The 12985-nt window shown below is 34.8% G+C and overlaps 1 protein-coding gene and 1 long non-coding RNA gene across 2 annotated transcripts; both read left to right on the top strand.

Moving 5' to 3' along the window:
• Nucleotides 1-2498: 2498 nt before the first annotated feature.
• Nucleotides 2499-4647, top strand: LOC149492993 (uncharacterized). The gene is made up of 3 exons (XR_016322840.1): nt 2499-2866; nt 3533-3598; nt 4314-4647. It is a non-coding gene; the product is annotated as an uncharacterized LOC149492993 (long non-coding RNA).
• A 556-nt stretch (nt 4648-5203) lies between these two features.
• LOC149492992 (DExH-box ATP-dependent RNA helicase DExH14-like) lies at nt 5204-12070 on the top strand. The gene is made up of 15 exons (XM_089726522.1): nt 5204-5464; nt 5780-5841; nt 5925-6099; nt 6805-7264; nt 7369-7434; nt 7886-7990; nt 8092-8394; nt 9517-9633; nt 10204-10263; nt 10566-10637; nt 10724-10840; nt 10934-11095; nt 11410-11475; nt 11575-11727; nt 11813-12070. The coding sequence occupies exons 1-15, from the start codon at nt 5355-5357 to the stop codon at nt 11924-11926; spliced, it is 2142 nt and encodes a 713-aa protein (XP_089582648.1). The 5' UTR covers nt 5204-5354; the 3' UTR covers nt 11927-12070.
• The last annotated feature ends 915 nt before the right edge of the window (nt 12071-12985 follow it).

Genomic DNA, 12985 nt, shown 5'->3' with positions numbered 1-12985 from the left:
TGTTTTTTCTCTCATGGAAAAGGAAATTGTTTCATGGAAAGACGAGCTAAGCTTATCTTTTTGTTTGTGACTCTCCTCTTCTACTGCATTGTACTGCTCTCTTTGGTTTAAATTCCTCGACTTTTTGCTTCAACAGTTCTATTTTTTATTCAATTTTGAACTAAGCTTCATCAAATGGCAAAACTGGATTCCCCAACTTCAAACACTCCTTTTGCCTTAAAATAATTGTCAAAACTCTCTTTCTACAAAAGAGTATTTTTAATTTCTCAATGTGTTATGGTCTAATAACTATTAAAATTTGCAAATTAAATACTTGCATAGACATGGTCACGCTGTATAAACAGTTAATTGCTAACGACTAACAAAACAACTCTACTAACCGAACAACCCTAAAACTTTATTGTAAAAAAAAAAAATGATATGTATGAACTTAGTAACTCAGTAAGTTTAACTTACTGTGTTGTACTAAATTCTTTACATTTTCTTTCTAGTATAAAAGAAAAAATCTTTAAATTCTACATTGGATTTTGGTTATGTTCTCATTAGTGTTTCTGTAAGAAAACTACAAATAGCCATTTATAAAAGCTATCATCGAACAAAAAGTTTATAAGTTATCTCTTTACAAAAAAAAAAAAAAAAAAAACAAACAAACTGCATTTTATTGCATCAATTCCAGCCAAAAGTGCATACCCAAGTAGAGTAAGTTCCTCATCAATTAAGCTTAAAGTAGGGTAGAGCAATAAATAACTAACTGCTTGTAAGTTGCTATTAAAAAAAAATTCATTTGGACTAGTTTGATAAACTCAACAAGAACTCAAACTTGAATTCAAATTTATAAAAGGATAATTTTTATTTAAAATTATAAATTTTAAACGAGTTTGATTTTTCAAACTCAAATTGAGCTTGAATGTATCTTTATTGATAGTGACAAAGCAAGAACTGAAAGCTAGATGGTAAAAATAAAGGTTAAAGTTGAGAGGCAAAATTAAAAAAAAAAAAAAGATATTTGAGCTACCTTCAGCTGGCGCTTCTTGCCTCCACCACCGTTTATCAAACCTAGCTCGAAATCAAGAGAGCCTGATTGTTTTAGAGCACATAAAAATAGCAATACATAATACATAAGAAAATGGAGGAATAAACTCGTTAAATTATTTAAAAAAAAAGAAAATATTTCAGTATATATTTTATTAAATTTATATCGCAATGAGTGATTCAAACAATAAAATACATTTGAATTCACTGGATGATTTAAGTAAAGTTATAAATTTAATCTATAAAAATAAAAACATTTATAAAAAAAAAAAAAAAGCTAATCATAAACCCCTCCAACCTCAAAACAAGAACAATGTATGATTCTTCAATAATAGGATGCCATTTCACTTCAGCCATTCCTTACTAGTCAAAGGCAAAAGCAGACAATAATAATCACCATTAACCCCTCTGAATTTGGCTTACAGCAAAAAATTTATGACCTTTGTTAGATGAAGTTCAACCATGCAGGTTGGCAGTGGAGCCCGCATGTTATTTCTTTCTTATTTATATCATTACTGAAGTGATGTGTCGTTTTGATCCTCTTTGATTCTTCTTATTTCTTTTTCCTTCATTTGATTGAAATGAATGTGTGTGTGTGTTTTTTTGCTATCCTCATTCAAAAATTGCAGTATTATACACAATTACTAAACTAATCTATGATTAACGATTACCTTTTATTTGGGCACATGTAATGTTGTGCTTCAAAACAAAATTAATTCACGTGTTATCAATTACCAACTTTTGGAATCAATATTGTACACGAAGCCATTGCTCTCGCTAATTCAAATAAACGTATTTATTTTATAAAAACTTATAAAATCAATTTAGATTGCCTATGATTTGTTTAGTAAATATGGATGGAGGGATTATATATAGAGCAGTTAGGCATGATTTGTCGTTCTGCGTACGTCACAATATAGTTGAAATCAGTTTTGTGAATTATTTATTTTCAATATCCGCTCTGTGAAATTAATATTAATATAAAGCAAAGTTTAAATGGGAAAAAATTTAAAATTTTGAAAGGAATTTTAAAATCATTTTATATATAAATAAAATAAAGTATAAAATAGGTAACAATAATTAACTAAGGCATACTATATATATCTCTTTGTTTCTATTTATAGCTATTGAAACAACCCGAATTTTTTATTTTCAAAGATTTTCCAATTAAATTTAATAAACCGACAGCCTGGAAATTTATTTCAATATTTTAATGCGAACACTGTGAGAAACCGAACCGAAAACCGACTGAAAAAGCCGAAAACCAAATGAAAACCAAAGATATGGGTCGAATCGAACCGAATCGAACCGGTTCGACCCAAACCATCTAGAAAATTCCATTTTTTTTTTATCTCCAGCGCTGCACCTCTACTCGTCACCCTCACCAGCGCCTCAACTCCACTCCACCGACACAGCCACTGCGCCTCCTCCTCCCTTCTTCTTCTTATTCTTCTTCTTTCTTTCTTTCTTTTCTTTTCTTTCTTCTTCCCTGCGTCTGTCTGCGTGTGACTGGCGAGAGACAGCAGATCTATCGTGCGCCACCCAGCCCTCGCGGGCCACCTCGCCGCCACTCCACGCCGCCAGTCGCACCGCCTCACTGCTCCTTCGCGCGCCACTGCCAGTAGCTCCGCCCTCTGCCAGATTGCGCAGCGCACAACAGCAGCACAGTCTCCACCTTGTCGCGCCACCACCGTGCCCTGCTGCTCCGCCACAACAGATCGCGCCTCTGCCGCCGCTCCAGCGTGCCTCCGACCACCGACAGCCACTGCTCTCCGATCCGACACGCGTGAAAATCCCCGATCTAGCGAAATTCGACAAAAGATTATATTTTGGGGTAATAAAATTAATGCTACTAATTTTAGTTACTTAAATTAATTTTATTATTGTAGTTAATTAATTTAGTTAATTTAATTTAGTAATTGTGAGTAGTTAAATTAAGTTAATTTAATTTTCAGTATTGATTTATAATATAAATGTTGATTCACTTAAAATCCTTTGATTAATTTATTGAGGAATTTTGATGATAATATCATGAATGGAATGAAATGAAGAATTGAGAATTAAAGGTAATGTTGATATGGATTTTCGGATGGAGGATGAGAAAATTGAATTGATTGATTGATTGCCCGATGGATGGGCTGTGTGATTTGGAGTTATTAGATAAATTGTTGATATTTTAACAGGTGGAAAATCCAATTTTTAGGGGAGATGCTGCCGAAATTTCGGTAGAAATAAAATTAATTTCGGTAGCAAATAAAATTCATTATAGAAATTTAATTATTTATAGAGAGTAGAAAATAAAAGAAAATAAAATAGATTTCAGAAGAAATAAATAAAATAGAGTTCGGTAGAGAAATAAAATTTATTATAGAAAAGAAATTAATATCGAGATTAGATTACGTAGAAAAATTAAGAGTTTAAAATAAAATTCTAAGAGTGGTAAAGAAATGCTTTATCTGATGTAGTTACTTTTGTTTTGTGTCATTCTTAAATTTCTTAGATCGCCCGGGTCCATCTAGTGCTCCTCCAGGACAGAATCAAAGCTAGAACTTCGCTCTCCATCACTGTGAGTAATAATAAATAATGCATGTCAACACTGCATTTGCATAACATTACATTTTTATATATTTACATATTGTATTTTCTCAAAAATATTATGTTATGATCACTATAATTATACTTATGCATAATTGTGCATTTGGATGAAATTGGTGTATTATGATAAATGAATTGTTTGATTATTTGTGTTGTGTATATACTGTGCTCTGTTTGTGTGGAGTTGGGATGAAGTGGGTCACCCTGGGTTTGTGAGGACGGTCGATAAATATGGATCCTGATGAACTGATGAAATTGGACCGTCGGCCGGGTAAATGGGAGATCGGCGCCCCCGTGTGCACCTGATGAATTGATGAAATGATGTTGATGATATGGAAAAGAAAAGAGAGAATGTAAAATAAAATATTGAGAGGACTGGTCAAGTGAGGATTAGACCGGTCGGCCAGATATGGGGGATTGGCTCCCCGGGTGCACATGTTTGAGAGGATGGGCTGTTTGAGAGGACGGCTCGTCGGGGGTTTAGGTGACGCCACTGACTAATTTCCACGTGATGTGATTATTTGAAGGTGATATTGTTTGTGGGTGCTGATGTAATGTCATATGGTTGACTGTTGTGTGTTCATTCAGTATAGTAGGGTGCATTTTGCTTGACTGTATGTGGTGTGTATTATTTATTATTATTCACTGAGTTGCAAAACTCACCCCCTTCTCTCCAAACCTCCCAGGTACTAGGAAGCAGTTGATCCGACTGAAGCTCTGCAATCTTCTCCGCAGAGTTATAAATGTAAACTTTATATTCTTGATATTTAATTTTGAATGTATAAATTATTCTTTTATCAGATTTTTTTTGGACTCCGCAGTTATAGGGCTGTGTATTTAAATTGGGCCTTATTGTTAGCACTACGCTATAAATTAATTATTGTGCAATTAACTGTAGGTAAACTAGTAAGCCCTTATTGTAATTATGAGTTATTGTGAATAGGCCCTGGTTAAATTTTATGTATTATTTGATATTGGGCCAGATGTTTGAAAATTTTATAAAACTTATATCTTAAGTCATATGGGCTTACTGTTTTGTTGAAATTAGGAGAATCACGTAGACAGATTGAATAATTTAGGCTTACTACGGGCCTCGGGGGCCTTAAGCTTACCTGGGCCCTAGTGCCGGTCCGGCCCACGGAAATGGGTCGTGACAGCTATCTTCTCCCTTTATATTCCAACAACAACGTATTAAGATATAAATAAAAAAAATCATATTTAAATTCTGTTGACTGGAATGGAGAGTTTATGAAAGAAGAGATAGCTATATATAGTACTGTGATATAATCCATAAAAAAAAATTATTGTGTTTATTTTTGTGCAAGTAAATTTTTCATTGAATCTTGCTTTGAAATTATGATGAAACGAGTGAAAAATAAAAAGAAATAAAAAATACACAGTAATTAAAAAAAAAAAAAGAAACGAGTGAAAACTTTTAACGGGCCTATGTCAAAGAATAACGGGCCCAACCCAAAAGCACGGTAAAGCCCACTCTGTCTCACTAAAAGATCCAAATAATCAAGCGAACGAGTCATCTAAACCCGGTTCAAACCATTCCGTTCCGATTCGTTTACTAAAATCTATACGTAAACCATACCTGCGAAAAGTTTCTCTTCCGTACACGCTCAACTGCTACGTTGCCTCTTCACTGACCACCATTTTTTTCTCTTCTCCTTCACGCAGCAATTCGAACTCTCTTTTTCTAGGGTTTAAGGTTATACACTAAAATGCAAGTGCAGTTGCCTCGCTTGACAAATTCTCTTAGAGACCCGTTCGATGTCGATCAAGCTTATCTCCAGCGCAAGATCATCCTCCAAAACCACCTCAAGGCTCGCAAGTAATGATACTAATTTGCAAAGAAAAGAAAAGAGAACTACGATTTATCTTCCGTTTGGTTTCGTAGAAAATGAAAGGAAAATTAATGAAATAGTGTAATAAATTGAGAAAAACGTAATTTGAATTACCGAGACGAAAATAGACATTAAAAAAAAAAATTATGAGCTTCATTTGTTATTGTTTTTAACTTCCATTTGTTTTGTTTAATGATGATTTCAAGAATTGTACTGGTTTAACTTGTTAAGAAGTTCAAATTGCTAATTTGCTGATTTTCTGTTGTGACTTTTTGTTTATTGGAATTTTTTGGGTGATGTAGAACTGCAAATTCACTTAATGAATCAGAGCTTGGAAGGAAGATTGTTGACCGATGGGAAGAAGGTAATGTTGTATATATAACACTAAGTTAGGGATTTTGTTGTTTAGTAGAACGATTTTAAAGTCAATAAGCACTTGGAAAACAGCCTCAACAGAAGTCAGACAAGCCTATAAGCAGTTCATCGGAGCAGTGTTGGAGTTAGTAGATGGAGAGTGTCCCTCTGAGGAGTTTCGAGAGGTGGGAGTGACAGCATACCATTTATTTGGTGGACCAGGGGAAGGAGAGGAGGACGTTGTTGATTCCGATATTCACAAGAAGAAGTAAGGATTTTATACTCTGATTTGGTTTGAATTATATATGGCATTATTTGGAAAAAAAAATAAAAAAATAAATGGGATAAGTTCATCCGTGTATCTAGAATTGGTGAAATTATTGGTGTTTGTGGTGGTTAGGGGAGGGGCAAAGGCTACTCACTGTAGTCAAGCCCAGAGGCTCATTGTGCCTAGCAATAGAGAAAAAAAGAAAAAAAGATGAACCGGGACATGAATACAAAGAAATCCATGAGTTGCTATAGCTTTGAATTAGTAGTAAAAATTGTCCTATCAATTGGACTTCATTCTTCACATTGACCAAACCGTTTGTTAGTGGAGCATGGCATACTTAGATATGCTATCAAGGGCTACTCACTGTAGTCTAGCCCGGAGGCTCATTGTGCCTAGTAATAAAGCAAAAAAGAAAAAGAGGTGAGCCGGGATATGAATGCAAAGAAATCCACGAGTTGCTATAGCTTTGAATTAGTAGTAAAAATTGTCCTATCAATAGCACTTCATTCTTCATATTGACCAAACCGTTTGTTTGTGGAGCATAGCATATCTAAGTATGCCATGCTGAAATTGATGTTTCTCAACATGACTTTCAGAATGCAGAAACTGTAGTACACTTGTATTTGATCTTGGTTTTGAAAATGTTAATGGTAACAAGGACTCCTTGAGTTATGATTACAGTAAGTATTTATTGAAATGCAGGTCAGAATTGCAGAAGCTTATTGGTCATAAGGTTTCAGATGCTAACATCCACAGAGTTGCCACTCAAGCTCGGAGGCTTTCTAGTTTGCAGCTTGTTCACCATGGGGATACACTTGCTTCTGAAAGCAATATAAATGGTAGTGGCAATGATCTGGAGTTTGGTGCTGACCTTGTTTTCCAACATCCAGTCAGATTTCTAGTGGATGTTACATTGGAGAACGGGGAACTACTTGGCGAGGAAAGTGCTGGACCTGGACCTTCTTCTTCTTTTAATGATGAACGGTATGGTCATAATGACCATGACTGGAATCATGCTGTTGCTGATAGTGGGAAATTCAATTTAAGTTGGTTAAGAGATGCATGTGATCAGATAGTTAGAGAAAGTACTTCACAGCTTTCCCGAGATGATCTAGCAATGGCAATATGCCGCGTGCTTGATTCTGATAAACCGGGTGAGGAGGTACTGGTTAATAGCCACTAGAGTATACACTTTTTTTATTGCAACTTTGAGCATGCATGCCTCACAGCCAAGTTCTTCATACTTTTCTACCTTCCATCTTTCAGATAGCCAGTGACTTATTGGATCTTGTTGGAGATAGTGCATTTGAAACTGTTCAAGATCTAATTTCGGTATGGACTAATTTGAGTTATTTGTAATTATCTTACTTGCTATCTAAGAAGTTTAGTCTTTAGTAGATGCAAAGTGTGACTGTGAACTATGCACGTATTTTGCTGATCAGCAATGTATCTTGATATTATGAGGAATTACAAGTATAGTTACAAAAGATGGTACAAGTTGCTTTTTTTCTGAATTTATTGATGATTCATCTCAGGAACTTCAACTTCCTTTTGGTTATGTGAAAGGACAATATTTCCGCCTAGAAATGGATGCTAAGTGAAATGCTGAAAGAACTAGACTGAAATTGATGTGTTTAAACAGTCATTTCAGTTCTCTCTCTGTCTGTTTTTACACCATAGTCATGCTCACAAAAATATTTTTGTTCATTGAATACGTCTCACAAGAAAAAATTCTATATTTTAAGGGTTATAGTTGAGGTTTTCTTTTTCTTTCCTTTTCCAGCATCGGAAGGAACTTGTTGATGCTATCCATCATGGGTTATCGGTGCTGAAATCAGACAAAATGGCTTCAAGCACTCAATCACGTATGCCTAGTTATGGTACCCAGGTATCATCAATATATTTTGCATGTTTGTTTGTAATAAAAAAATTTTGAGTCATTAGAAGGCTAAATTTCACCAATAAATCACATTCCAGCTTCTGTTTTAGGTTACTGTCCTGACTGAATCTGAAAGGCAAATTGATAAACTTCGACGGAAGGAGGAAAAGCGAAACAGACGTGGAATAGAACATGGGGTTGAGAATGATGCATCGGCTGCGAGCTTTTCTTCTTTACTTCAAGCAAGTGAAAGGAAAAATCTATTGGATGATCTGATTGGGTCTGGCCCAGGGTCCCATTCATTAGCAGTAACTGCTCTTCCACAGGGTACTAGCAGGAAACATTACAAAGGGTATGAAGAAGTTATTATCCCTCCAACACCAACTGCGCAAATGAAACCTGGAGAAAAGCTGGTATTTTATTGTGATATAATTCTGTGAATTATTTCATGATTTTCTTGATTTCTTTAATGGACAGACTCTCTATTGATACTGTGTTAGACTGGATTAAGAATGTGAAAGAAAAGAAATGAAATGCAATAACTCAAAATAGAATGCTGTAATATTTTGCTGTAATGAGGCAAGAGGTTAGATGGAAAAAAAAAAAAGATAGTTGCTTGTTGCCTTTACTTCTATTTATTGTGAATCAAAGGAACCATTGTTTGATTGTTAACATTTCTGGATAACATCTTATGTCATTTGAAAAATTATTTTATTTTTATGGTGGAAAAAAGTATGCATGCCAAAATGAGTTCGTTTTACAATCAGATTGCATTGTTTCTGTTGCATTCCTTGTCTCTGTCTCTTGGTCCCCCTTTCGTACCTTTCTGATCCTGTTGTTTTGATTGATGAGATTATAATGTCTCATAATAATATCTTAAATTGATTTTTCATAATGAACAAAGCTCTCTTTGGGTTGTTTTCAACTTGATTAGAGGATATTACCTGTTTGCTTATGTTTTATGCTCTGATTTGTAGTTACCTTTTGGATATACAGGATTCCCTGCCCTACTTGTTGCTGCTTTCCTTCTTTATTTATCAATATATTCCGTTTTCTTATGAAAGAAGGTGCTCTCTCTGTATTTTAAGAGTGTTTATTTGTTTTCACAAGCAGACTACAGTGGAGACATCCGAAGTGTATGCTTGTTCTTCATAGCTTATTTGCCATATAGGAAGGAGGTATAAGGGTGAGATGACCCCTTCTGCCAAATGGGGCCAGTAAATGAGATTACAGAAGCTATCTTTGGAGTAACATCATCTTTTATGCTGCAAGATTAATGAAAAGTCGTACTTTGTTCTGTGAAATTTTGTAATAAAGTTTATTTAAAGGCACAACGATGTGTACTAAGATTGCTCTTTTAGTAGGACTAGAGGAATCAAGTTTAGACCACGTGATTGATACAATTTAGATTCCCTGTTTTCTCTCTGTTTCTCCTTTTGGGCTGCCGTTCTGTGCAGGCTGCTGTTTACGTGGTAGTACGCTATTTAATTTAATTGTTTTCTAACTATATATCTATTCACTGTGATATGTGTCAGATTGAGATCAAGGAGTTGGATGATTTTGCGCAAGCTGCTTTTCATGGATACAAATCACTGAACCGTATCCAGAGCCGGATATTTCAAACTGTTTATTACACTAATGAGAATATACTTGTGAGTCTTATACTCTGTGTTTACACTAGCATTTTATTGTACTGATTTAGGCTTCCAATTATGCTTTGCTGATGTATGAAACCATAATCTTACATTGGTGACTTGTGAAGATCCACATATTACATCATCAGATTTCTTGGTTTGAAGTATGACTGTAGCTATTGAGTCCATTATTTTTAGTCTAATTTGTGTCTTTAACTTGGTTTGCATGAACTGCAAAACAGTAAGCTGGGTTTTACATTCTGCAGCAAGCTTTAAATCTAATAATTTCCTTTTCATGTTCTTCTATCCTACCAAACATAGAAATGAGAAATTTCAAAGTATATCAACTGAATAGGGTAAGAAAGGAAAAAGAAAAAGGACATTGCTTGAAGATAAAGTTTGAGCAACAGTTACAATGACAAGTTGTTTAGTAATAGCAAGATAAATGAAGAAGCATCTGTAATACAAAGAGTTAATAGTAAAATTTGACTGCAGTTGGTAAATTTTTCTTGACCATGCAGTGACTACTTGAACACAGAGGCGAAAGTATCTCTTTTAGAGTGTCTTAAAAGTTATTTTTACTTGCAGGTTTGTGCACCTACAGGAGCTGGCAAAACAAATATAGCTATGATTTCTATTCTGCATGAGGTACGCTATAAATGGACTGAATTCTATCTCTTCTTGGAGATTTGTGCTGTTATATGAAGTGCTTTAAGATGGAATGTGAGAACTGTTCTAATCATCGCTTGTATAGTGTTTTCATATGAGGCCCTGCCCTAGATTAGATTGCTTTATGGCTTTTATCAGGTTTCTTTTCTAGTACAGTACATAAAATGCCTTCAATGTTGCTTAAATAGTCTTGAACTACAGAAGCTAGTAATTAGAGTTTATAACATTGCATGTTATTAAATGTTTTATATGGATAATGCCCTTCCTCTCCTCTGTTCCAGATAGGACAGCACTTCAAGGATGGCTACTTGCACAAAAATGAATTTAAGATAGTTTATGTTGCTCCTATGAAGGTAAACTCTACTGTGTCCTCCCTTCTTTCTCTTTAGGGAGGATTTAGATTCATTAAGTTGCTTAGCTATTAAAATCTTCTTTTTAGGCATTAGCTGCAGAGGTCACATCAACCTTTAGTCATCGTTTATCTCCCCTGAATATGGTTGTGAGAGAACTCACTGGGGACATGCAGCTTTCTAAGAATGAACTTGAAGAAACTCAGGTTGCATTTTTTCCCTCATTATTCATGTATATCATGTGATGGAAGCATGTGTACTATAACTAGTGTTTTCCTCTTCAAATTTCCTTTAATCAGATGATAGTGACAACACCTGAGAAATGGGATGTCATTACTCGTAAAAGCAGTGATATGTCACTTTCAATGTTGGTGAAGCTCTTAATCATTGATGAAGTGCACCTTTTGAATGATGATAGAGGCCCTGTCATAGAGGCACTTGTTGCTAGGACACTGCGTCAGGTAAAAGTCTTCTTGAATTGGCATTATGTTATTTCTTCAGTAATCAAAGCACTTGGTCCAATGATCCAGGAAAAAAAAAAAAAAAAGTAAAGATGTTTTGTTTTCCATGAATATTGCCACATTTTCACTGTTTTTCTTTGATAAAAAGATGAGTTTTTGCCTATGTTTAACGGCAGTTGATGTGGATATTATGTGTCAGGATTTGCATTAGTCTTCAGCCATGGCATGACCCTTGAAATGAAACTTCCCTGTATTTGTGAGTAGTTGCAAACTAAAAGTCTCATTTTATGCTTCCTTTTGTTGTCGTGTGACAGGTAGAGTCAACACAGACAATGATACGAATTGTGGGACTTTCAGCCACTTTACCCAATTATTTAGAGGTTCTTCCCTATATGAATGATAGTTGCTTTATTTATTTATTGTTTTCATTTAATTTTAATTGCCAAGTTTTGATACCTGTACTCTATGAAAATTTCCAGGTTGCTCAATTTCTTAGAGTGAATCCAGAGGCAGGCCTCTTCTTCTTTGATTCTAGTTATCGTCCTGTGCCTCTTGCACAACAGTACATTGGAATTAGTGAGCAGAACTTCGCAGCTCGTAATGAATTATTAAATGAAATTTGTTATAGGAAGGTACATGTTTCCATGTGGACCTTTTATTATGTACTATCAGTGTTAGATAAGCAATTTGGTGGATTGACGATGCTTTTTGTTCTAGGTTGTTGATTCACTAAGGCAAGGTCATCAAGCAATGGTTTTTGTTCATTCTCGAAAGGATACAGCGAAAACAGCCGAGAAAATAGTATATTCACTGACATACTTCTTATGTTGACTTAGAGAGGAAATTTGTTGAAAAATTGATAACTGAGTTTAAACTTTGCCAATATTTGTGGAACTTTAAAAACTAATAAAAGTATGTGAGGAATATCATTCATAAATAAGTAACAAAAAACAAAAGGAACTAAACTGTGAGCTGTTGTTTGTCTTGGTGGTTCCTATATCTTCCCTGAAAATATGCATGGAGTTGGAATACTTGCTTTTGCAATTTGAAAGTTTGTGCTTTTGTTGCCTTGTGAGTTTTGTGTGATTGGACCCAGAAAGGATCTTTGCTTTATGGGGTCATCTGGATCGGAGTTGTGGCTGGTTACTGGTCTTTTTGGCTAGTATAATAAGTTCTGACAGCAATATTCAAATCCAGTCCCAAACACATGCACACAAAATTGTCAGAACTTGAAGAATGCCTATTTTTAGCCCCTTGTTTTTTTTTTTTTTTTTTTTTTTTTTTTGAACAAGTCACCAAATTCTTGCTCCTTTTGCTTATTTATAGAGATTGATTTTAGAAAGGAAAAATCAAATTCTTATAAACAAAAATATGTTATCTAAATCTTTGGCAAGTATGGTATAAGGTTGGAATATAAAAAATGCAATCCTATCCTTTTTTAGATTGGGCAATATGTTAAAGAATACGAAATATACCCTAATGGCATTAATTTCAAAAGTCCAGGACCCAGAAAATCTTCAATTGAGTTAAGGCAAGGGACTTATTATTTCTATATATATTTTCACTTCGCTGAATCCTGTTTCACACTTCTACTATTTTGGCAAGTTGTCTACTCAAGACCTCTCATGTCCAAAAGTATGGTCTCGTTGTTTGCTCCAAGAGAATGCTGGAAACTAGTCTTGCTGTCTTTCTGAGGAGTTTGCCCTTTTTTTCCTAATGAGCTACCTTTATTGCTTATCTCGTTCGAGTCGCCATACAGCTCTATCCATGCAGATGGCCACTGTTGAGGTTGCAAACTAATTATCATATCTAAATACTCATTCCAGTTACTTTCACCTCAAGGAAGGAGAACCAAGACTACAGAATAAAGGAAATAATAAGAACAGACAA

This window comes from Jatropha curcas, chromosome 10 (assembly GCF_041381405.1).
Source record: "Jatropha curcas cultivar XTBG-Jc1 chromosome 10, XTBG_Jcur_1.0, whole genome shotgun sequence".
Taxonomy (NCBI): Eukaryota; Viridiplantae; Streptophyta; class Magnoliopsida; order Malpighiales; family Euphorbiaceae; genus Jatropha; species Jatropha curcas.
Note: the sequence above shows the minus strand (reverse complement) of the source record. Positions and strands in the feature narration are given on the sequence as shown.